The sequence below is a fragment of the Nelumbo nucifera genome, chromosome 7, assembly GCF_055504915.1.
Source record: "Nelumbo nucifera cultivar China Antique chromosome 7, China Antique-T2T, whole genome shotgun sequence".
NCBI lineage: Eukaryota > Viridiplantae > Streptophyta > Magnoliopsida > Proteales > Nelumbonaceae > Nelumbo > Nelumbo nucifera.
Window position 1 is genome coordinate 14142573 of NC_142655.1, and position 27494 is coordinate 14170066.

Sequence of the window (27494 nt, forward strand, 5' to 3'; positions counted from 1 at the left end):
GGGTGCCTAACCTTGGCACTCCTAGACCTTCATCCCCTTGCGGGGCGGCCCTGGTTAACGGCTAGCATGGCTACCAGGGTTCCTCATGGGCGCACACTTGCTCATGGGGACAGTGTTGGACCGGCACTGCGCTACCGATACTCAAGGGAGGCTTGGCATGCGGGCCTGGCTCAAGCATGGCCCTTCACTTCGCCATCCCCTTGCCCAAGCTGATTGAGCTATCCCGTTGCCCTTAGCGCACAGGTGTGTTCCGGCCCAAGCGGTTGCCTATCATCATGGCACACAGGTGCCTGTCATCATCGGCATACAGGAGACCCTTCTCATCGGTGCCAAGTCACCTCATCGGCGCATGGTCGCCTTCCATTATGGTTGTCCCCCTTTAGCACGTAAGCGGCGCCTCCCATGGACCGGTCTGAGCCAGGAGAGTGCCCCGGCCATTGGACTTGAGGTCATGATCCAGTGCTACTGACGTTGGTGGAGCCATCCCATCGGGCAACTCCTAGTCTCCAAGCGCAGAAAGGCTTGTCCTGGCCTGCCTTGGCCAGGACGCCGCACGGGTTTCTTCCGCTGTAGAACTACCCCCGTGACAACAAGGCAGGAACAGTTTCAGGGCATTTCTGTAGAATATAAGTATGTGGAAGATTGATCTTGACGGAATGAGAGTTAATGTGTCTAAAATCACAGTAGAACAAACATAATGAGAGTAAATTCTCACCACTGACTCAGTGGTGAGCATTGACAAGTAGTAATGGTATTTTTGTAGAGAGTTTCTAATATCATTTCATGAAGAGAGTGTAGATTGGAGAAGTTGAAATTTTGATCTCTAGTCTATTAGTTTTTTTTTTTGAAAGCAGTCTCTTAGGTTGTTTATGGATGACCAATGGTGATCTGGGAGCATTATTCGATAAACAAATTTAATGTAACCAGTTCTTAATAGAAGAAGAAAGATCTCTTGCAACAATTGATAGAGTTAGCTTAAGAGCAAATTAGCCAGTTCTTAATAGAAGTTAACTATAGAGAATAAATGAAGAAGATTAAACATTATTGCTGAAGCAGAAAATAAATTTAATATGAATAAGACGAATAGTGGTGTGAATAGCTTTAGGAGCCTTTATTATAGTCTCCTAAGATGGCATTGGGTAACCGATCCCTGGAAAGCAAAAGTCCTCTGAAAAAGCTTTGTGCTCAAACTTTGGAAAGTTTGCTTTTATGCTTATGCACATCTCTGAATGCATGGTGGAATTGTTTGTTGATCTGAATGCTGTGACTTCCGAGAGATGTGTGTTTTACAATTTTACCCTTCATAATGAATCTGTTTGGTACTTTTGAATCTTGTTGTCACTGAACATTATAATTTGAATAAAATAGTGAATTATTAACAACAGTAAAATAAAAATAATTAAAAATAGTAAAATAATAAAAATTAAAATTAAATATATATATATATATATATATGAATAAGTAAATTTAAATGACAAAAATTAATAACATATTTAATGATTAAATAATGCATACGTTTAATGACAAAATTGGAAAGAAAAATCTGCATCAAGTAAAAAAAATTAGAATGAGTAATTTGAAAATAACTAAAATATTTAAAAAACAACAAAATATGAAAAATATTAATACTTATATATAAATGAAAAAATATAATAATATGTTCATTGATTAAGAAGAATAAATAATTATTCATAACAATGATAAATAAAACTTATGCAAAATATATTTATTGATAACAAATATTTAAAAATACAAAAAAAGTAAAAAAAAAATATGAATAATTTGAAATAAATGGTAAAACCTTATAACCATACTTACTAGTAAAATATTAAATACATTTAATAGTAAAAAATGGTGAAAATATGATAACGCCCCTAAAAATGAAATTGCCCAACATTTTTTGAAAAATATGGTAACTTTATTAATGAAACAGGAAGTACATGAGAAGATGTACACAGAAATTACAACTCAAAGGTTAAGTAGGAAGAAAGCTATCACTAAACAAGAAATCCCTGTGAGCACCAACTTTTGCTAGGCCATCCAGAGCAAAGTTTAGCTCCCTAGGGATCCAGCCCAACTGTGCATTTAAGTTAGAGAGGATATCTCTAGCTTCAGCCAAAAAATGAGCTAAAGCCCATGGGCCACTACCAGGGTCAGCTAGCCACTTGATGGTATTTGCCGAATCTCCTTTTATGAGAATGTTCTGATAGCCCAGATATCTTGCAATTCTGATTGCAATTAGTGCTGCCATGACTCCGGCCTTTGTTGAAGAGGCTATCCCAATCGGTCCACTGAAAGCCCAATTAATTTAATTATACCCAAAATAATTAAATTATCAGAGTTTGTAAGCATTTATATATAACCAAATATTCAAGTGACACAAGCAACATACATAAATATGTAAAGTACAAGTAAAATATTAAATACATTTAATAGTAAAAAATGGTGAAAATATGATTGTGTCCCTAAAAATGAAATTTCCCAACATATTTAAATTATCAAACTTCATAAGCATTTAGATATAACCATTCGTGTAGATACCCCTACACAAAGTTCAAAGGAAAATATTCAATTGACATAGGCAGCATACATAAATATGTAAAGTACTATCTGCTAAAATAGAAAAACATCCAACTAGATAAGGGAAAATATAGAGGTCACCACATAATAGTTCACCTCTAGTAAATGAAAGATCCTAGGAATCCTACAAGTACCCCTACGAGAAACTTGAGCAATGCATATACAAATGACTGGAACTGGGTTGGAGGCATGATTTTTCTAACATGTTGCATAGTTTTTCTTTAGATATTTCCCTTTCATTTCTATTAAATAATCATTCATGTGTATGGAATGCATGCTCAACCTCTTCTTTTGAAGCATAAAAATGGTAGGAACACTCACTATACCCTACCACTTGCATTTGGCATTCAGGCCATATGTCATAGATTCATGGAACTCTTGCCCCCAAACACAACATAGTACTTGTATGTTCTCATCCTGTAATGCATGCATATAGAGTACAAGGTGCTTTAAATACAAATCATGTGACCATAATAACATTAAAGTTTAACATGTAATGTAACAAAGTACAACAACAAAAACAAAGAAATTTTAGCTTCACAAAGAAAGAGTCTAATACACCATCCTAATCCCAATCCCCAATCCCCAATCACCTGTGGAATAGATTCTGGGATGTTTCTCACTTAGTGCATTCATGAATTTCTGGTCTGCTTGCATTTCCCCAATTCCTTTGGTACTTCCATGAATGTCCTTATTGACATCTTTAACCATGACTTCAGTCCCCTCATACTGCTGGAACAACTCATTCTTGATAGCTTCTTTCTTTAAAAAAAAATGTGTATCACAAAAGGCAAAAATTTCATCATTTGGAGGTTGAATCCATGCTCCCGGACACTACCAAGAGGCACCAGACTTCATTAATTAAGCTATACCCGTGTATTGAAGAAACGAGGGGAAAAAAACAAAATAACCTCAAGTTTCCATAACTCAAAGAACTATTATAATTCATTAACCACTAACTCAATTAACATGAATGCTCCTGGACACTACCAAGAGGCACCAGACTTCATTAATTAAGCTATACCCTTGTATTGAAGAAATGAGGGGAAAAAAACAAAATAACCTCAAGTTTCCATAACTCAAAGAACTATTATAATTCATTAACCACTAACTCAATTAACATGAAACTTGAACCTCAAATACTATGACTTGGCGACCCTATATGTGGGGCCCATTGGTCAAACTTTTGATTTTAACTTTGACTGTCCTAGAAATCCAGAAACAGTAACCTCCCAGCTCCCTTGAGTTCTTGGTGAAAGCCTTCTTGTAGTGTGATTGGCTTGAGATTTGGAGGGCCTCTTGAGCTTTAGTATCCAAATTTCAAGTTTATAAATGGTTGGATTATAAGAAATTACATATGAGATTTCTACCTGGAAGTTTGACTATTGATGAAAACCATCTGCATCAAAATTTTACTAACCGTATTAAAATGTACAATGTAGAGATGTATAACATATGGATTAGGAGTCTTGCCTCCCTAATCAAATGTATAAGGTTCCAAGGTCCTGTCGTTTCTCCTTTCTCGAAGCAGATTATAGATTTCGAATCTCCTTCTACAAGAATTCTCCAAAAATCTGATGTTTTAGCTAATCTATTGCTACCTGTAGTTTGTATCTAATAGAGTTTTCAACTCCAATCCTAAGACCGGTAAAGTATCTCTATCATCATCCCTGAAAGCACAACCTATACCAGACACCCCAGGATATTTTGATACTGCAACCATCCAAATTCAGCTTTATTTTTCTTTGTGAGGGAGGGGTCCAAGTTATGTTGGTTCTAATTCTTCCTGCTGAAGTTGAAATCACCAATCCATAGACTAGCTTTTGATGATATCATCTTTAGAAAAGCATGAAAATTATTCTCCTGTTTTCATCCAATGAATAACACTAATTGTGCTCAGGCCAATTAATCTATTTGGATTGATATTTTGTCTTGAAAGATATTAGCATTCTATTATTTCCAGATTGTCAATAATATGGATGCTCTAATGCACCTCCACAATATTTTTTTTTTTGATGGCTTACTTGAAATTCATTGAAAATTTAACACAACTCCACAATCCCCCATTTCTTTCTCAGGTAGAAAAAAGCTTTGTTAAAACAAAGTGTCCATCTCTGTTTGGGGAGACGACATAGCGTCAGTGTAAAGCAAAAAAAAAAAAAATTCCCAAATACTATTACAAAAGAACAGGAGAATAGTAGATGCAAGGTGGTTTCACAATTTTCCTTAGATAGCACATGTGTGGTTAGATGGCTGAACCAATACCTAGGAATGTTTTAGCATATTGTATATATCTCATGCTATTCCATATCTAATAATAATTACCAAGAAAAAGGATGCTTAGTACATGTGTATGTGTATGTGTGAAAATGTATAAAAGATGTGTTTATATATACACACATGCATATATACATATACCACACATACACATAAATACATGGAATCAAGTGAAAAAATATTCAAAGTTCCTTGGACTCCTTGTGGGCAGCCATCCAAGATGAGACTGTTCCAATGACATCCTCCCAAAATAAGGGATGTCTAGCGGTATAAGGAATTGAGGAGCAAGGGAGGACAACTGTCCAGGCAGTTGGGTCTCTTAATGGAGTTCTCATGAGTGGTGAAGGGATTGAGGCACAAAAGACGTTCCTTCATGGCTGTGTGATCAAGAGGATTAATGATACATGCCCTTGGCCCAAGGAGGTCAATTGTTGGGTGACAGTAGGCTGGTCTTGTACTCATAAACCAGGAGTTAGGAGGCTATGAAGAGGTTCATTCCTGTTTGTTCTTTTATTAGAAACACAACTTTTGCACGTTCTTGGTCATATCCAAAGGATATTCTATGGCCAAAGACTTACATCTCGAGAGATGGCGAGCCTCTTATGGCATGATGAAGGTTCCTACAGGTTATGTTTGGTGGGACAAAATCTTTGTTTGGTGCAGATCAACTTTTACAGATATTGGAAATGCATTGGAGGGGAGGGGGGATTTATTGAGGTAGATAGGAACAATGTTGGAGAGGTGCACTTTTGTTTGGAACAAAATAAGTTTTTTCTATTGATTACTGTTCAATTTTATTAAATTAATAAATGAATATGATATGCCATACATCCCAAAGTAAAGGCTAGCATGAAACCATCTGTCCCTCTAGCTTACATCACTAACTCATATTACAATTGAGACCAATACATTTGATCCCTACTCTCCCCTTGTTTGGCCAATGCATCAGCCAAACTATTTGCCACTCTTTGGACCCAATGAAAAGTTGAGTCCAAATTACTTGCCAAGTGTGTTATCTCTCTCAAGATATGCCTGTATTGCAAATATCCTTGGGTATTCATCAACATCCATCCCAACATCACCTTTGATTCATCTTCACCATTACATTTTTTAAGTTAAGTGGCTTTCACATACACAGCCCCTGTAACAATGCAAGTACTTTGGATCTAAATGAATCCTCAGTTCAAATTGGACTGGAGTATATTTCTAATATGGTTCCATTTTCATTCCTTAGCACCCCACAAATGCCAGATGAACAAAATGGGCCATATTCTTTCAGCACATGGGCCATATTCTTTTCTCTTTATTGATATTTGTCTTATATCGGTCTATTTGGATAGAAAGAGTGGTTTATTATTTAAGTCCACTAAGCCATGGATCATGTGATTAAATAGCATGAGTTCTTTCTTATCTCTTGATTGTCTGTCCCCAAAAGAATATGATGGAAGATCTTTTAAGTCTCCGAATGGTTGATCTAGAATATTGTTTGACACAAATGACAACATGAATCTAACCTGTACTGTGTCATTGTATAGTTGTATAGCGTTTCCTTGCCCTTCTTTTTATTTCCTCCCCCCCCCCAAAAAAAAAAAGAATAAAGAATAAAATGGGCTGAATCTCTAGAGAGGAGTTATAGGAATAAGTTAGTAAATTTTGATGTGTCTGATAATTTGATGATCATGCATACTCTAAATTTTATGATATGTCTTCTTGCTACTACTAAATAGAACTCATTTTCTAGTTTCACCTTCATTTCTCTACCAGGGAAGATTTCTGTTTGCTGCAGCTAGTGGCCGAGTCTTGGCCCGTTCATTTCATTCAGTTGTTCATGTTGGTTTTGAGATGATTGAAAAAACACTTGTTACTGGAAGCGTGTCTGCTCCTGAGTCACAACCAGAAATGACATGGAACCGCGCAGAGTTATCTGTGATTCTGGAGCATGTGCAAGCTCATGTAGCACCAACAGATGTTGATCCAGGGGCTGGAATTCAATGGCTACCAAAAATCCTTAGAAGCTCTCCAAAAGTAAAGCGTACTGGTGCTTTACTTGAAAGAGTGTTCATGCCTTGCACAATGTATTTTAGATATACAAGACACAAAGGTGGAACTGCAGATTTGAAGGTTTGGTACAACTTTCCTAGATCTATGTTGTTTTCTGGGGTTTTTCTTCTTCAAATACTGGTAGTTAACATGCACCATGCTATCAAGATTCATTAAACCTCTTTTGGATTTTCATTTTCTGCAGGTGAAGCCATTAAAGGAGCTCTCCTTCAACTCTCCTGATATAACTGCCACAATGACATCTCGCCAGTTTCAGGTTATGGTGGATGTACTGACAAATCTTCTTCTAGCACGTGCTCCCAGGTAAGGATATCCATCTTTACCCCTGTACTGTTTTGTTCTTATGATTTTCAATCTTTTTTTAAGCTACAACCTTTCCTAAACCTTGAAATCAAGGAACAATATGTTAGAAATTAGAGAAAGATTTAGGTTGTGTTTGGAAGTTGGTATTTCAACAGTGTTTTGGGTTGAGACATTGTCTACGCTTAAAACACAAGCACCATATTTCATGCTCGAGTCTTGTTCAGTGGAAAATGTGTGTTTGATGGGAAATGTGTTTCCTCCTGGAGCAGAAAACGTCAAATGGATGTTTCTGGAGACACCCCTGACATGGATTTCCATGTTATTGTTACAACTGTTTTGACTCAAAACAATTTCCAGCCAAAAAGAAAATTTTCTATGGAACTCTTAACACGTATGTGGCATCAACATAGCACTGTTTCTACCCAAAGCAACCATGGTACCAAATACCTCCTTAATGAGCATGCTAATAGAATGGACTAAATCCTGTATCACATGAAGCTTATAAAGTCAGTGACACCCTGAATTAGGGGTGAAAGTCAGATACCCTACTTGAAGAATTTACACTGCACTGGACCCAGGCCCTCAGGCTAGACCCATTCAAAATTTAAAAAATTCTCAGCCCGAGCCCATTCAAGTTGCAATCCTAATCTGAATGGAAACTTTCTGGATTTTCATGTAAGATAACAACTTGCTATTTGCCAATTTTTTGTTCTGAACTTCTATGACTTTATAATATTAGTTAAGAGATGGATTACAAACTAGCATATCTTAGTTAACCAATAGTTCTAACAAAGATCATACATTCCTAAGTTGCTGTTGTATCATTTATTTTAGAATTTCTTGCAACAATTAATTGCTTAGGCCTATAAAATAAAACCATATCCAACTCCAGCCCAACATTGGGTAATGACCTTATATATTTCTGCAAAGCTGTGCACTACACTCCTGAAATGTGACACTTGTGAGTGACTGCTAATGAAAAATTTAAATCAGATAGAGTAGTTCAATAGCATAAAGACCTAAAATAAATTGCATTAGTTTGGAAGCTTTGTTTTTCTTGTTCTTGACTTTAGATGCAAATTGTCTGATATAGGCCTCAGAAAAGTAACATTTCATACCTTGCTGATGATGATGAAGACACTGAAGAAGAGGCAGATGAGGTGGTCCCAGATGGTGTGGAAGAGGTAGAACTTGCAAAAATAGAACTTGAACAAAAAGAACGAGAGCGGAACTTGTTGTTTGATGATATTAGGAGATTGTCTGCTTGTAGTGATGCATCTGGGAATACAGGCTTTTCTCCAGAAAAGGAAGAAAATTTGTGGATGCTGACTTGTGGAAGATCCACACTGGTAATAGTTTCACTTTAATTAATAAAACTTTTAACTGTTACCTGTAAAAAAAGTTCAGCTTTATGAAATACCTAGATATGGAAAGGTCCACAATTATCTAGTTTGGATTCTTCTATTATTCTTACAGATATTTGTTTCTCATAGTGTATATGTAGTAAATCTAAACATTAGACTTGAAGGTTGGTATTGATTTTTTTTATCAATAACAGAAATAATTTTATTAATGAAAAGAAGGAACAGATACAAGAGAAAGAGAAGAGGGGTAAACTCTCTAACCCTCCCCAAAATGAAATCAGGTTACAATACAACCCAAAATAAATTGTCCCTTCCCACCCTTCTTTTACAAGTACATCAGCAAAGGAATGAGCAATCCACTTCACCCATTGTAGTTTTATCTCCATGTCTTGAACTTCTTCTTCTCATTGGCAACTTTCCACATTCCATTCTCTTTTTGTAGCCAACAAATGACCAGATTTGAGCCACTTTCAACAATCAGTTCTTTTGCTCTTCTTACCCCTTCCATTAATTCCATATCTCAAGTCTAAATGAATCAGCCAAAGATAATGCAATAACATTTCCTTCATCATCCCTAAATACTCCACCAACACCAGATGGGCCTGGATTACCTTCACTACTCCCATCAAAATTCAACTTGATGAACTCAGCTTCTGGTGGGAACCAAAGTGGACCATTCAATATTTTGAGAGGGGCAGAATTGGTCACTTCCTTCCAGTTACTAACCAAAACATTGGCAAAAATACCCTCAAATAGATCCAAAGACTTCACCCAGTGAGTCACTCTAACAATAATGGTTTTAAGGATAGCTCCTTTACTTCTTTCCTTTCCAGGGAAAATTCATTGGCTCCGTTTGTTTACTGCTTTGCTAGAGAAGAAGAGCAAGAAGAGAAGAGTGTGCGGGTGCCTGGGTGGTAAAAGTGTTCTCAGCTGGCCCTAGAAGTTAATTTATATTAACATTTGAATATTACAACAAATGGACTAGGCTGCCCCTGATTAGTAATGGGACACCTAGGAAATAAAACAATAAAACCAGTTCAGGCCCAATAACTAAAGGCCCATAACAGTGTCGAGAGCTGAAATGTAATTAAGACAAATAGGCCCATTAACATACAGCCACTTGTTACAACACTCCCCCTCAAGCTAAGCATAGATGTCAGTCATGTTTAGCTTGACATGTAAACCAAAGAACTTCATTGAGACAGGCATTTTGTCAAAACATCAGCAATATGCATCTCTGAGGGTGTGTAAGGAATGAAAAGCTTGCCTAAGACAATTCTTTCTCTCAGAAAATGTTGATCAATCTCAATGTTTTTAGTCCTATCATGCTGTACAGGGTTATTTGCAATTTTGATTGTAGCCTAGTTCTCACAGTACAACTTGATAGGACCATCAATATTCATTCCCAGCTCACCTAGAAGATTTCTAATCCACAATAGTTCTACAACACCATGGGCCATAGCCTAATATTCAGCTTCTGCACTGGATCTTGCAACCCCATTTTGCTTTCTACTTCTACAAGTAACCAGGTTCCCCTCAACAAATGTGCAATATCTGGAAGTAGATTTCCTATCTCCAATCAATCCAACCCAATCTACATCAATATATGCTTCTATCTCAAGTTTATTATGCCTCTTGAACAGGCTTCCCTTCGTTGACAGGTCTTCAAATACCTAAGGATCCTTTTAATTGCTTTCATGTGGGGAATCTTGGGAGCATGCATAAACTAGCTCACAACATGTACCGCATAAGCTATATTAAGCCGAGTAAAAGGTAGATATGTCAATTTTTCCACTAGCTTTTGATGCCTTTCTTGTCAAAATAGTCCTTGAAGAAAACTGAAGAGAGGAGAGCTGAGAGTTCAGCAATGAGGGTCTGAGAAGAGAGTTTCGAACTTACTCTCTCTCAGCACCCTAACACTATTTTATTTAGATATATTTGAATAATTACAAGGAGGCCCTTAGTTGGGCAAGAGTTTACAAAGAACTTAATATTGATGGGATGGGCCCAGAATAAGGCCCATTACAGAAAAGAAACATAAAAAACAAGAAAGAATAAACAACCTATGGGCCATTCGGCCCATCTTCTCTACACTCCCCCTCAAGCTGAGCATAGATGTCAATCATGCCAAGCTTGTTGGTATCATGCTGAAGTTTTGCCTTGAGAATGCCTTTGGTGAGAAAATCTGCCAACTGTCCTTCAGATGTGATGAAAGGAAGACACACTTCACCCGAAGAGACCCTTTCCCTAATGAAGTGTCGATCAACTTCAATATGCTTGGTTCTATCATGTTGCACTAGGTTGTGAGCAATGTTGATGGCAGCCTGATTATCACAGTACAACATCATTGGCTTGTCATATTCAACTCCAAGTTCTTCCAACAAAGATTTGAGCCATAATAATTCAGAAACTCCATGTGCCATGGCCCTGTATTCTGCTTCAGCAGAAGACCGAGCAACAACCGATTGTTTCTTGCTTCTCCAAGAAACAACATTACCAGCTACCAAGCTGCAATACCCAAAAGTAGATCTTCTGTCATCAATGTTTCCGGCCCAGTCAGCATCGGTGTAGGCTTCAAGTTTCATATGACCATGCTTGGCAAACAGAATACCCTTTCCGGGGGAGCCCTTCAAATAACATAGAATTCTCTCTGCAGCTGCCATATGAGTGTCTCGGGGAGCATGCATGAATTGGCTAATGCAACTGACTGCATATGCAATATCTGGCCGAGTTATGCATAGGTACAAAAGTTTCCCAAGAAGTCTCTGAAAGATTCCTTTGTCTTCTAACAATGTCCCTTCTGAGGCTGAGAGTTTATGACTCATATCAATAGGAGTAGCAACTGGTCTAGCACCCATCTTTCCAGTTTCAGAGAGCAAGTCAAGAACATACTTCCTTTGGGAGATAAGAATCCCATCCTTGGATCGAGCCACTTCTATGCCAAGAAAGTATCTTAATTCCCCCAAATCTTTAATCTCAAACTCTGTATGGAGAAAAGATTTTAGATCATGAAGTCCTGAAACATCATTACCAGTCACTACAATATCATCTACATACACAATGAGGTATACTGCCAGAGGTCCACTCATCTTCACAAAAAGAGTATGATCGGACTGTGTCTGCACATAACCAAAGTTAACAAGTGTTGTTCTAAATCTCTCAAACCATGCTCTAGGGGGCTGTTTTAGTCCATAAAAAGATTTCTTCAGCCTGCATACCTTCCCTTTCATATCAGTTCCATACATCCCTGGAGGAAGAGACATGTAAACCTCCTCATGTAATTCACCATTCAGAAATGCATTCTTCACATCCAATTGGTAAAGGGGCCAGTCAAAGTGAGCAGCTAAAGATAGAAGAACCCTCACAGATGTCATATCGGCAACAGGTGCAAAGGTCTCTAAATAATCAATCCCATATGTCTGTGTATAGCCTTTTGCAACCAGCCTGGCCTTGTACCTTTCAATGGTGCCATCAGCTCGGTATTTGATAGTAAAGACCCACTTGCAACCAACTGGATCCTTCCCTTCAGGCAAATCCACCACTTCCCATGTGTCATCCTTGTGTAGGGCATCGATTTCAGATCTCATAGCATCCCTCCATTCTGGAATCTTAAGAGCTTCTGACACAAACTTGGGAATAGGGTGAGAAGCAACAGAAGAGAGATAGGCATAGTATGAAGGTGAAAGCAAACTGTAAGAAAGGTGCTTGGAAATGCAGTGTGCGGTGCACTTCCGTTTTCCTTTTCTAACAGCAATAGGAATATCAAGGTCAGGGAAGGATGAATCCAAAGGTGCTGAAACAGTACCTGTTGTCTCTTCTGTGACTGGAAGTGTATGAGGCTCATGTGTTGTAGGAGAAACAACCTGCACATTTCTGGATCTTTGCCTTTGATACACCTTGGGATTGAGGATAGGACAAGGAGGTAGAGTACCGGGACAAGGAGAATGGAACGATTGATCCACCCTTGATGCATTTGAAGGAGAGGCAGACACATCAAGAGACTCAACAGGGACAGGAAGAGGAAGAGCAAACACCTGTGACAAATCCTCCCCCTGTGGACAATGTCCTTTTGGAGAGGAACCATAAAAGGGGGAAAGTTCATCAAAGGTGACATCCATTGAGACATACCGATTGCCAGACTTTGGATCAAAACAACAATAACCCTTCTGTGTGGGGGAATAACCAAGGAAGATACACTTTTGAGCTTTGGGTTCAAATTTATGCCTTTGGACACTTGGAACATGAACATAACAGGTGCAACCAAAGACACGAATAGGAACAGGAAAAAGGTCCTTGTCCGGATGAAGAAGAGTGAAGGGAGACTTAAACCCCAAAACCCTGGATGGCATATGGTTTATAAGGTAGGTAGCAGTAAGAACAGCATCACCCCAAAACATGGTAGGAACATGTGAGACAAATAAGATACTTCTGGCAACTTCAACAATATGCCTATTTTTCCTCTCAGCAAACCCCATTCTGTTCTGGGGTCCTAGCACATGAGCTTTGGTGAATAACCCCCATGTCAGAAAGATAGTAGGATAGGTTTTTCTCAAAGTATTCTTTTGCATTGTCCGATCTAAAGATTTTAATCCTGGTATCAAATTGGGTTAGAACAAATTCATGGAATTGTTTTACAAGTCTTGGAACTTCATCACGGGATTTCATCAGGAATATCCAAGTGAACCGAGAAAAATCATCAATAAATAGGATAAAATATTTGTAGCCACCCATGGAGGGTAAGTGGTAAGGTCCCCACACATCAGAATGCACAATATTAAAAGGAACAGAAGATCTTTTATTGCTCAAAGGATAACTGTTTCTACAATGCTTTGACAATTCACAAGACTCACAATGAAGACTGGACAAACTAATCCCCTTAAACAGTTCAGGGAATAGATGACTCAAGGCAGGAAAAGACAGATGACCAAAACGACAATGACACAACATAATCCAACTAACAGACTCTGAAGAGACAGATCCGAGAGCAATATTCCCAAGATGATCAGTGCATTGTCCCGGAGTATCAAGCAGGTATATTCCGTTCGCCTCTTGGCCACTCCCAATCACCTTCTGAGACTCCAGATCCTGAAAAACACAGTAGGAAGGAAAAAATGTTACACAACAGTTTAGTGACTTGGTTAAACTACTCACAGACAACAGATTTGTATTTAGTTTAGGTACATGGAGGGCAGAAGGTAGGAACAAGGAATCCGTAGCCTTGATGGTTCCCTTACCAGAGATAGGGGCAAGTGAGCCATCAGCTAAAATGATTTTATAACGTCCAGGAAGTAAGTCATATGAAACAAACAAGGTAGACAGATTGGTCATATGGTCAGAAGCACCTGAGTCAATAATCCAAGGGATCTTGAGATTACCTGAAGTGGTAGCATGATTGGCAGAAGCCCTTATACCTAAATGAGCAAATGCTGAAGCAGTAGAATTTCCTGAAGGGTTGGAAGGAGAGGTCACATCACTCAGCTGACTGATCATCTTCCCAAACTTTTCATATTCTGCTCTCAGGGCTGCCAACTGTGCAGAAGCAGACATCTCTTCACTATCTGGTCCGGCAGCTACATTTGCACTTCCTGATATTTTACTATCATGTTTTTTCTGAAACCGAATGGGAACAAGATTAGGATGTAATTTCCAGCACTTGTCTTTGGTGTGTTTCGGCTTCTTGCAGTACTCACATATAACTTCTTTCTTTCCTGTGCCACCAGAAGTTCCAGCATTCCCTTTAGGTTTAATCCCCATATTGGCAAAGTGATCATTAATATCAGCCCCTTGAACCTGGACAGCCCTTCTGCTCTCTTCATTACTCACCAATGCATAAGCTTGTGACAAAGAGACACACTCCTTGGAAAGAATATTTTGTTTTGTGATATCATATTCTGGGTTTAGTCCAGTTAAGAACTCAAATACCCTGTTCCTTTCAACCAATTTTCTGTAGGTCTCTGCATCATTGGTGGTGTCCCAAGTTACAGCTTCTATTAGGTCAATCTCTTGCCATAGGGACTTCAGGGTTGAGAAATATACAGCAAGAGGTTTCTCCCCTTGCCTTAAATTCTTTACATCACTTCTCAATTTATATGCTCGGGCCACATTGAGTTTTTGGAAATAGGTTTCTGCAACATTGTCCCAAATTTCTTTTGCTGAATTCATCCATAGGTAGTGTTGACTGATTTGTGGCTGCATTGAGTTCACAAGCCATCCAATGACAGTGCAATTTTCTTGCATCCACTTCTCGTAGGATGGATCATCTTCTGGGGGAGCCTTCTTACTCCCGGAAATGAACCCCCACTTTTCTCTACTACATACATGAATCTTTACTGATTGTGACCATGCCAGATAATTAGTTCCATCTAGTTTAACTGTGGTCACAGTCAATAAGGAATCACTTGGAGTCCCCTGAACCAGTCCATATTCAGCACCACTTTTGTTTTCAAACTCTGAGGAGTACATCATGTAAACACTCCAAATATGATTTCAGATGACTTCTACAAGTATACTGAATAAGGACAAGCAATAACAGAGTTCAGCCGACCACAAGAAGGCAACACACTGAGTTCAGCCAACCACAAGAAGGCAACACACTAAGTTCAGCCTTCAAGAAATAAACAGAAACTTCTAGGCACTCAGCCGAAGTACCTTTTCAAAACTGGACTTCAAGGTAAATACCACTTGGTATTGCTGAAATAGCCCTTTTTACAAACACAGTGTGGGCAATAGAGACAACCCCACTGTCAAAAAGAAAAACAGGCCAACAACGGGCTGAACTAGAGCTCTAAAGAAGCATGAACAAGAAAAGACACCAGTGGAGGATAAAGTCCAGATTTGGTTATCCACCCTTGTGGGACTGGGATCTAACACCACCCCTTCCAAGATTTGGATCAAGGCCGAAATATTGTTCAAATTAGAATCTATGAGATCCCCTTTAAAGCCCAAATACCACTCAAACCCAAAACTAGAGTGGGAAGGAAACGTGCTCAATTTTAATCCTCGGCAAGGAAAACAAAGAAAGGAATTGTTCTTTCAAAGAAGAGTCCCCCACCTAGGCATGCTCCCAAAATTTCACCAGATAACCAGAGCACGAATCATACCTAATAAAAGGTAAGAAGGAAGGTAGAATTGCATGAATATATTTCCAAGGAGAAGCTCTTGTGGCCCTATCCAATACTCCCACATCCTAACCATTAGTCACTTGCCCAAGAATGCTAAGAATTACCTTGGCCCACAGCTTATCCTTATCCACTGGCAATCTCCATAACCATTTTCCCAATAAATCCTCATTTCTTTTTTGGATGTTTCCTATACCTAAAGCCCATTATTCTTACTTCTAGTACCCACCTCCAACTCACTCTATGATCCCTTTTCTCTTCCGCTAGTTCCCATAGAAAATCCTTCATTAACTTTTCCATCCTTCTACTCACTTCTTATGTTATCTTAAACACCAAAAGGAAATGCACTAGTAAGTTGGATAAAATGGACTTTACCAAAGTAATCCTCCCACCCAAGGAAAGATAATTCTTCTTCCAAGAAGCTAATTTCTTTGTGAATTTGTCAATCACTGGGTTCCAAAAGTTGTTTCTCAGATTGTTTCCCAATGGTAATCTCAAATAAGTCAAAGGCCAATGAGATACCACACAGCCCAAAATCTCTGCCCTTTTTTCTACCTCCCTCTCATCCATATTAACCCCAACCACACAATTCTTGTCAAAATTTACCTTCATACCTCAAATAAATGGTATTGGTTTTTCATTGCCATCCTTTATTTATTTATTTTTTAGCACACCATAATGTGATACTAAATGTAATTGCAGAAGTAGAAGGAATGTCTCCTTATATGCTCCAATCACTTGCATATCCTAACTACACTTTCCTCCAAATTGAAATTCATAGCAAAGACAACCACATATTGATATTCGGAGTAAATACTTATCTATTTTAGAAAATTTGGTTATTCTTAATAAATTATGTCTGAATATATTTCCTTTGCATGTAGTGATTTTTATGTTCCTTTCAAAGATAGAACTTGGGAAGTTCAATATTGATGGCTGAAAAGCTAATAGTTTCATCATGCTTAAAAAATAATGTGGAAAGTTGTTTTCTTTCTTTTGAAGTGATTCGTATTCACCTTATGCTTTTAATTCTTTTTTGGTTTGATGAAATTTACCTTTACCATAAAAAAATGGAATATGGAATCAAATAAACTAGGGAGATTTTCTTCTGTTTCTGGCTTTTTTTGGGCATAACCATTTGGTTCACCAGACTTCATTCATTTCCATTTTCTTTTGAAACTGTATTACTAATGCAGATTCCACTTTCATGGTATGATTTTACTGTGTATTTCTATCTTTTTTCTTGCAACACTCAGTTCTACATTCATTATTGTCCTTCTGATGGTTATTTTAGAAATTTATTTCCATATTCTATACCTAAGTGACCAGAGCATGGAGTGAAAGATCCTCAAATTTGAAGATGTATCTATTTTACCTAAAAATAATTGAAAATATATGAGGTATAATAGCATCTTTAGAATTCCTAAAATATAAATAGTAATGAAAATCAGTAAGAGTAGAGGTTCCAAAATTGTCTTTTCAATAAGAAATTCACAGTTGTATAAATTGGAGAAAATGATTTGTTAGGTTTATGGGTATTACTTTTATCTTTCAGTTTGAAATTTCATTAATACTCTAAAAAAGGGGTGAGAAAAGGAGAAAGAAGGGGATGCACAACTACATACTTCTACAAAAAAAGATAAAAGAGAAAGAAGGGAGGAGAGAGAGAATTATCCTCTATAGATGTAGGTTTTGCACAAAAGGGGCCTTCACTTGGTGCAATGGTAAAATCTTAAGCTGGAAAGCATGATAATGTGGTTCAAGTATGAGAATAACTCAATAACCACTTTCTCCAGAAAATGCCAAAGGTTAGGTCTATATCTAGTCCACCCCTGCTAAGACCCTGGATAGTTGCAAGTTGCAACCAACATTGGGTAATGGCCCTAGAGCACAAATTGTCATTGTTATCTTTGGAAACTCATGAACCCTTGCATGTGTGCACAGAATGGGGCATTATATTCCATACAATTTAGGGTTTTCAAACTATATATTTCTGCCTGGATGACACATGGGTTGTACTTTGTAATGGTCCTACCTAGTGAATCACAAAAAGGCCTTTTTTTTTTGTTTTTATGTAAAATAATTTGTGATGCCTATAATAAACTCATATCACTTCTATGTCAAGTTTTTTGATCATTGTATCTTCTAGTATTTCTTCTTCCAAATATGTGTATTTGTATGTATACATGTGCTTTAAACTATTCATATTGTCATCTGAATCATGAATTGAAACCAGTAAGTTTTTCAAATTATTTGCTCATAAAAAAGCCAAAAGTTCAGTCTAATCCAGTCCATAGCTCCCAAGACCCAAGATATTAGGACCAACATTAGGTAATGGCTTTTTAGTCTTTGAAACTCTTGAAAGAATATATTGTATTGGGCCAATGTTCTTGTGGATACCTTAGCCAAAAAAAAAAACGTGATTAACAATTTATTTGAGGTAGGAAGTATAGAGATCGTATGGAGCCTAAATTCAAAGGCCTTTTATTGCAAAGGAAGATACAAGAATACTTGTGAATGCCAAATTTAAAAGCCTTAGAAAGAGGCATTCATGGATCTTGAAATGAAGACCAAACAATATGGATGGAGGACCCAAAGGAATATTTTAAGTAATATGATTCTATAAACATGTGATCTTTCTTGTAGGTATTGAAAATTTTGGAGATTACCCAAGCTAAAATAGTGGTTATTCAAGTTGGTAAGGGTCTACTTTTTCGGAAAGAGGAGGAATTTGAAGAAGACGATGGATGGATTAACTATGACTCCTCGGAAGACACTTTTAATACTGCCATTTTTTTCTGAAGATCTAGAAGAGGTTACTTCTGTGCCAAGACCCTCTGTTGAGAGTGAATTGTTAATTGAGCTTAGCACTTCTTGGATGAGAAGCAGGAAAACCTAACTTTGGAAAGAGAATTACCAAGCCAGAATTTGAGCATTGGGCAAGGGATCTGTGAGACGAAAGTGGTCAATCACCAGTCTTCAAACCAGGATACTTTAGGAGGGGAAAAATGACAGAGCTCCAGAAGTATTAATGAGTGTGAATCAAGCGTAGGTTGCTCCATGCAAAACCCCATTCTGATGTCGAATTGTGAAACCCAACCAATTGTTGAGTCTCCTTCATCTTCAGTTCCATGTAAGCTTATGCTTTCAGGTTCTGGTACTAACCTTTGCTCTACCCCTGATGTTTGTCTTCCAGATCCTAGACCTGTATCCTTTCCGCTTGCCCATGTTTTTGAAGGTGATAGAGTAGGTGGTACAGGGAATCATAGGAGGAAGTTGAGAGAGGGGAAAGGGTATGGAAGATAATAATGGAAGAGTGGAATGAGTTGACTAGAGTAGAATTAGAGAAGGAAAAGGAGAATCAGAACAAGGAAAGCTGGATTAAAGTAGCTAAAGAAGAGGTAGAGCATGAGATGTTGAGGGAGAGGCCTGGAGAGGAGAACAGAGAGAGAACCAGAGAGGAGAACAGAGAGGAAACAGAAGTAGGAAAAGAAAAAGAAGAATCTCTAGCTGAGTTTGTAGGAAATCTAGGGTGCAAATTAAAAATCCGAATGATCTGAAAGGGTACTTGAAGACCAAAAAAAAGAGGGCAAGACGAGAAAAAGAAAGTTTAGTGAAGTTAAGAGGTTGAAGTTGGATGTAGAAGGGAACAAAGAGTTTAGTGAAAGGAAGGGTAGGGGAAGAAGAGGAGGAAGATAGGGTAGAAGGCCTTAGGGGGGGGGGGGGGCAACCTAATTTGAAGTAATGAAGATTGTAATTTGGAATGTAAGAGGCTTGGGGAACGTAAGAAAGAGAGCATTAATAAAGGAGGTACTAAGGAGAGAAAATCCAGATATTTTCCTAATCCAGGAATCTAAGCTCATGACCTTTGACAGGAGGTGGGCTAGAAGTGTGTGGAGAGAAAATGGCCTCAGATGGGCAATAATCCCCTCTTGGGGCTCCTCTAGAGGGATAGTTACTTTGTGGAAGGATGAAGTTGTTGAGGGAGTTGAAGAATTAATCGGAAGATTCTCAGTTTCTGTCAAATTCAAACAAGTGGAAGATGGGTTTGAATGGGTCCTAACTAATGTTTATGGCCCTAATGGTTACAGACAGAGGACTGAGTTATGGGAAGAACTGGGAGCCATTAGACTGTGGGAAGGGCCTTGGTGTGTTGGAGGGGATTTTAATGTAATTAGATTCAATGAGGAGTATAATAAGGTGCGCCAAAGAAATACCATTAGCATGAGGAAGTTTAACGAATTTATTAGTCTTTTTCAGCTCAAGGAACTGAATCTCTTACATAATTGTTTCACCTGGTCTAATCTCCAAGCTGAACCAATCTGCTCAAAACTAGACAGATTTCTTCTCACTGCAGATTGGGAAGAGCAATTGGGGAGAAATGATGTCAAGGGCATTACCCAGAGTTACTTCTGACCATTGGCCAATTCAGATTAGCAAGTTTGAGCCTGGAAACAAAGGACCTTCCCCCTTCAGATTTGAGAATATGTGGCTGCACCACCCAGGCTTTAAGGAGAAAGTAAAGGAGTGGTTGAATGAAAGTAACCCAAGGGTAAATTGGGAAGGCATGAAATTCCATTGGAATTTAAAAGAATTGAAATTGAAAATTAAGGAACGGAATATTCTTCAATTTGGGAGGTTAGAAGAAAGAAAACAACAGTTGATAAACCAGATTGAGGAATTAGATGCAAAGGAAGAACTAAGTTCTTTTGGAGAAAGTGATAAAGAGATGAGGTGGGAGTTGAGGAAAAACTTGGAGGACATCCTCTTCAAAGAAGAAATTAGCTAGAGGCAAAAGTCTAGACATAAGTGGGTGAAGGAAGGATACTTGAATACAAAATTCTTCCATGCCATAGCTAATGGCAAGAGGAAGAAGAACTCCATTTCTAAGTTGGTGGTTGATGGTACAACTCTCTAACTCAGCAGACTGAGATTGAAGGGGCTTTTGTGGAACACTCCAAATCTGTTTTTAGAAGGCCCCTGAATAACAGGCTACAGATTGAAGGTTTGGAATGGCCTAGGCTCCCTGAAGAGTAGAAGGTGGGGTTGGAAAGAGAGTTTGAGTTGGAAGATACTTGAAGATATTCAAAGATTTTGAGGGCTGCCATCTTCTCTATTGATTATGGATAGATCTAAAGCTCCGGGTCCCGATGGTTTCATGATGGCCTTTTATCAAGATTGTTGGGAGATACTTGAGGATATTCAAAGAGTTTTCTCTGAATTCTTTGATAGAGGGGTGGTTAATCCAAGTCTGACTTCTACTTTTATTGCGTTAATTCCAAAAAAGGAGGGAGCTTGCCACCCAAAAGAGTCCAGACCCATCAGTTTGGTGAATAGCCTCTATAAAATCATTGCCAAGGTCCTATCTTGAAGAATTAGAGAGGTTCTCCCCGCAATCATTTCCCCCAATCAAGGTGCTTTTGTGAAGAATAGACAAATTGTGGATCAAATCTTAATAGCAAATGAAAGTGTGGAAGATTTAAAAAGAAGTGAGAAGAAAGGGCTGGTGTGTAAATTGGATCTTGAAAAGGCATATGACTTTGTAGATTGGTCTTGTTTATTGGAAGTCCTTAAGTGTCTCGGTTTTGGACAAAGGTGGTGTAATTGGGTGAAAGGGTGTATTAGGACTTGCCATTACTCCATTCTAGTGAATGGTAAGGTGATAGACCACTTTCCAGCTACTAGGGGTATTAGGCAAGGGGACCCCCTTTCCCCCTTCCTATTTACCTTGATTGCTGAAGTCCTGGGAAGACTTATTGAAAGGGCATATTCTAGGAGCTTGGTGAGAGGTTGGAGAATTGGAAGGGATAGTGTTCTAGTCACACACTTACAATTTGCGGATGATACAATTCTTTTCTGTGGTGGGGATGAGATTAGGTGGGCTAGTAATCTCAAGCAGGTGATCAAGGTGTTTGAACAAGTGACTAACCTTAAAGTTAATTTTGATAAAAGTTGCATGATTAGTATCAACATGAGTTTGAGATAAGTGGAAGAAAGGGCTCAAATTTTGGGGTGTGAGATTGCGCAGTGGCCATTGAAATATTGGGGGCTTCCACTAGGCAATAATCCGACGAAAAGGAACTTTGAATCCAGTGATTGATAGATTCACCAACAGGTTAGCTTCTTGGAAGAAAAACTACCTATCTTTGGGTGGTAGGATAACTCTGATTAAGTCCACATTGGCTAATCTCCCAGTTTACTTCCTGTCTGCACTTAAAATTCCTGTGGGAGTGTGCAAAGTTTTGGAAAAATTAATGAGGGACTTCCTATGGCAACGAGGGAAGGAAAAAAGGGATCATAAAGTTAGGTGGGATATTGTTACCAAATCCAAAAGTGATGGAGGGCTCGGATTGGGTAATTTACAGAAAAAGAATGAAGCTTTACTGGGAAATGGCTATGGAGATTGACAAAATAAAGGGATAATATGTGGGCTCAAGTAATTCTAAGTATCCATGGGCAAGCAGCGGATGGATGGGATGTGGGAGTCTCATTGAGGGCTACAAGTGCTTCCCCTTGGAAGTCAATCAATGCTATTTTACCCTCATTCCTTCCACTCATCAGGTATGACGTTTGTTTAGGTAATTCTGTGAAATATTGGGAACATACTTGGGTAGGAAACTCACCTCTGAAAGAGCAATTTCTAGCTTTGTTTTCCCTCTCGAGTTTTAAAGATGAGCCTGTTTCCACCTTTCTATCCCCTACTTTGAACCTGGGTTTTAGAAGGGCCCTTAGAGATTCCAAGTTGAACACCTTTTCTGATTTGCTTAAGATCCTGGATGAGGTGGTTATTGATCCCTCTAGAAGGGATAATAGGATTTGGGTTCCTTCCCCCTCAGGTGTCATTACTTGCTCTTCCTTTTTCAAAGAGTTAGCCCAGTACCAACCGGCTTTCGAACACTCTTTTCTAGTCTTGGAAATTTGGGGTAGACCAATTCCTCCCAGAGTGGGTTCTTTTTGCTAGGAAGCATTCCTAGAAAAATTTAACACTTGCGACTTACTTCAAAGGAAAAGGCCATATTGGTGCTTGTCCCCACATTGGTGCATCCTATGTAAGGAGAATGGTGAGAGCTGCTATCACTTAATGGTTTCCTATCCTTTTGTATCAGAAATCTGGTGCTGGTTTTTTCTCTCTTTGGTTGCAAGTGGTTCTCTCCTCCATGTGTGCAGAGCTTGTTTAACATTATGTTAGTGAGAGGGTTAAAAAAGAGAGGTAAATTTCTGTGGAGATGTGTAAGAGCAGCAATATGTTGGACAGTGTGGGAGGAAAGAAATCAAAGAATCTTCCTTGAAAAAGAAAGAAATAAGGAAGCTATCATTGAAGTGATTTCTATTAGGGTGGCTCATTGGGTTAAGACCTTGAAGCTTTTTGAAGATTACACAGCAGGAGATATCATTAAGAACTAAAGCAGTGGCTTGGTTAGCTCCCTTGAAAACTACCCCTTCTCCAATTTGGGCTCCTCCACCCTTGGGTTACACTAAATTGAACTTTGATGGAAGCAGCTAAGGAAACCCAGGTCCTTCAGGTATAGGTGGAGCTTTCAGGGATGAAGAAGATCAAATTATTGCCATGTATTCAGGGCCTATTGGGTGGGGGGATTCTCTGAGGGCTGAAATACTGGCAGTCTTGGAAGGGATTAAAAGAGCACAGCAGCTGAATATCAGAAAACCGGTGGTGGAAGGTGACTCTAGCTTGGTTATTAGGTGGCTGCAGAAGGAAGACTTCAGTTTGTGGAAATACTTAAATGAGAAAAAGAAAATTAAACGTCTGATTCAAAACATGGAAGTTCAGTTTCAGTGGACTAAAAGGTGTGCCAATTCCTTGGCAGACTCTTTGGCTAAGCAAGGGGTGGGAAGAGCTATTCTTTTCTGGGAAGCTTTGTAATATGAAGTAAACTTTCAGGGAGGGTTAAGAGATTTTACCCCTCCTTCCTGTTGTATCCTCCTTTTTAATCTCTTTATTAATAAAAGTTTCTGTTATTGACCAAAAAAAATGGCTAGCACTTTTTTTATGTTGTTGCTTGTACACATGGCTTCAAATGTCGCTAATGTCGCCCGACATATGTCAATGTCGAGGCTCACCGACATGAAAATGGATGGTAATATAAAATTTACATTATTTCGGTTGACATTTCCTATATTTCAGAAATGTTGACCAAATCAGTCCAAATAACCAAAAAAAAAGACAGTTTTTCCTATTATGTCAACTAATGTACATTAATAATATAATATATTAGTATATTATATTATTATAATACAGTATATTAATATAAATTAATCCATTAATAATTTCTATTTAATATTTCAAATAGAATATTTATAAAAAAGAACTAACAAAATATAAAAACAAAAGAATAAATTAATTACTGTATAATATAAAATATAAAATATTTTTCAAGTAATAAAATATTAACTAGTTAGTATTTTTTAAAATATTTATTAAAATCAGAAAATGTTTATTAAATTTTATAATAAATCATATTCTACATTTAATATAAAAAATCAGAATAAATTTATTAAATTTTATACTAAATCATAATTTATTATAAGTTTAGTATTAAAAATCATAATAAATTCATTAAGTTTTATAAGAAATCAGAATTTACCATAATCTTAATACTACAAAAAGGAGAATCGGTTTATTAAATTTATAATAAAACATAATGTATTATAACTTTAATATTTAAAAAATCAGAATCAATGTATTTCTATTTAATAGTGTGAAATAAATATATTAGAATTTATAATAAATCAGAATTAAAAATAAGAAAAGAAAATATCAGATAACCTTGTAAAAACATCAAAATGCATAATAAATCAGTAAACCGTCATTTACTAATTTGTTATTGATCTTAGTTTCTTAACTTTATATAATGGTTGGGAATAAGATAATTGTCTAGAAATATGTATTAATGCTTCTTTTATCATTTTACAAAATATCACTGCATATTTCCACATATTTCATAATATTTCCACAATGTCTCTAATTTTTACAATATTTCCCCTCGACATTTCCGACATATGTCCTATATTTTGGTAAGCGACATTTCCATCGATATTGACATTTTAAACCTTGCTTGTACAACAGTGTTTTGGATTACTTCTCTTATATTTTCATGGGGAATCCAAGGCTTCCATATATGCCTCATCAGGTGCACTAAGAACGATCCAGTCCCATTTGAAGAAAGAGACTGGATGTTCTGGAAAATATCATTTGTGATCTTTTAGGTTATATAGGAAGAAGGGATGTACTGATTTTAAAGGAACCTTAAAATTTCTTGCTCTGATAAGCATAGATATTTTCTTCAGGATCACAGAGTGGGCTTTGGTGTTAAAAGGATTCTAGGACATGAAACAGTTAGGTTTTCAATGTACTTATGTATGTATCTCTATAATTTAGTGTCATCTATAACTTGGTTGTGAGACATAGAAGTTTTCTTTCATTAGATATTTACATCCTAAAAAAAAATCAATTTTTTCAGGTTCAATTCCTAAAGAAGGAGCTTGGAAACACTCAAAAATCTCGTAAAGCAGCATCTGTGTCATTAAGGATGGCTTTGCAAAAAGCTGCACAAGTACGGTTGATGGAGAAGGAAAAGAATAAAAGCCCTTCCTGCGCCATGCGTATTTCTTTGAGAATCAATAAAGTGGCATGGAGCATGCTTTTGGATGGTAAATCTTTTTCTGAGGCCGAGATAAATCACATGGTGAGTTTATATAGATGGAAAAAGAATGGCTTGTTGTATCATTTTTCTATGATTTTTTTATAGTAAAAATAAAATTTCAATAAAAAAGAAAAATATTACATCCTATGTGTTAACAACTGTTATTTTTCCTATGTATAGTACCAGAGGGGTACTATTGTACTTTTACTCTTTTTTATTTTAGTTGCTGTCGCCCTAGTATATATATTAAAAAAGCTGTGCAGCCAACAGTATCTTTTGCTCTCAGTTCTCTCTTCTCTCTTCTTCTCTCTCTTTTCTCTCTTCTTCCATTCTTCTCTCCTGCATAACATGGTATCAGAGCGGGACTATCAGATCTGAAAGGAGAAGTCGAGTGAACAGTTTTTTTTCTTCTTCCCACCAGATTTCCAGATCTGCCGCCCTCATCTGCTGTTCGGCTGATTGAAGATCTCACACATTGAAGTAACTTTACTCTCTCTCTCTCTTACCTTTTTTTTCTGGTCGTGTGCCAGGGCAGAACCTGTACTAGGTCTGCCGATTGGATGTGAGATGATCAGCACCTCTTTCTTTCCTTTTTTGTGGGGTCGACTGATCCCTGTGAAACTGTAGGTCGTGAGGACCTTTTTGTGTGCTGCAACAGCAGCTTTTATGGTGAACTGAGGGTCAGAAAGTGACCAGTACTTGCTGTAACAGCAGCCCTGTTGATGCGTAGGTCAAGAGATGACCTGTATGCACTGTGGCAGCACTTGTGTTGAGCTTGTAAGTCAAGGGATGACCTGTTGGTGCTGTAACAGCACCTGTGTTTTTACAAAAGGAGGTGTGTTTCTGAAGAAAAAAAAATTGTTCCCCCCTTAGTGTTGAATTTCTTTAAGGCTGTGTACCCCATTTAAGAGTTGTTTTTGAATCTGAAATCATGAGTGGTGATGATTCTGCTACATCCGGTGTTTCCTCAATGTTGAATGGAATGAGTGGGGGTGTGGACCTATCCTTTCCCATGGCTGTTATTCCTCTTGATGGTTTAAATTATTTAGAATGGTCAAGAGGGATCAAGCTGTACATCACTGTAAGGGGAAATATAGGTTATATTAATGGGAGTATCAAAGAATCACATTTTGGGAGTGCTGAATATGACAAATGGAACCAGGAAAACAGCATGGTCATGTCTTGGCTTTTAGTTTCTATGCAACCTCAAATAAGAAGGAATTTCATGTGGGTTGAAATGGAAAATGAGATCTGGGAACAAGCAAAATCAACATATTCGGAACTGCAACACTATGCAAAAATCTACCAGCTACAGGCAGAATCGTCTATTTGCGACACTATGCAAAAATTCACCCCTCATTATCAGAGTGTGGACTGGAAGTGTGATGAAGATGCAAAACTGTACAAAAACCTCGTCTCCCAACAGAGGATGTTTGCTTTCTTACATGGTTTGAACCCTACATATGAATCTATCAGAGTCCAAATCCTAGGTAGCAAGGATCTTCCATCAGATCAGGAAGTTTATGCTCTTGTATAATCAGAAGAAAGCAGAAGGAATTTGATGAACAGTTTTGGAGGAGATGTAGTTGTGTTGGCAGCGAAAGGGAGTGTTACTACCGGTGGGGGCAATACTTCTAAGAAGGGAGATCTTCAGAAAAATATGGATGACAATGACAAATTGTGGTGTACTCATTGCCAGAAACCCCGACACACCCAAGACACATGCTGGGATCTTCATGGGAAGCCGAAATGGGCTTAAGATCTGAATAAAAAGCAAGGTTTAGATATGAATAAAAAGTCAGGACAGCAAGGTACAAGAAAACACACTATGGAAAACATGGCTACTCAGGAGAATCAGCCCCCCATTCATACTGTGACTCAGACACATCCATCTAGATCTGACCCAAGGGAGGATATTATAAATTCCTTCTATGACTATTTAGAGCTCTATGGTAGAGCAATTCGTCAGATGTATGCTCCTCCCTCAACTTCATTTGCGTCTACATCAGGTAACTCTGCCACAACTTTCCATGTTGCTTCTCATAACCCTAACACTCCCTGGATCATTGATTCTGGAGCATCAAAACACATGACTGGTACGTCCTCTTACTTTCAAACCTATCACCTTC

At 37.9% G+C, this 27494-nt stretch overlaps 1 protein-coding gene across 7 annotated transcripts in view; it reads left to right on the plus strand.

Annotated features, from left to right (window-relative positions):
- The window catches only part of LOC104611349 (protein SABRE-like), a 132552-nt gene that overhangs the window by 91989 nt on the left and 13069 nt on the right, over positions 1–27494 (plus strand). For all 7 annotated transcript variants that reach the window (XM_088891685.1, XM_088891688.1, XM_088891690.1 and 4 more), the window contains 4 exons: positions 6622–6978; positions 7103–7221; positions 8315–8570; positions 25183–25407. In XM_088891685.1, the coding sequence (XP_088747811.1) occupies positions 6622–6978; positions 7103–7221; positions 8315–8570; positions 25183–25407 (957 nt within the window). The remainder of the gene's footprint in view (positions 1–6621; positions 6979–7102; positions 7222–8314; positions 8571–25182; positions 25408–27494) is intronic.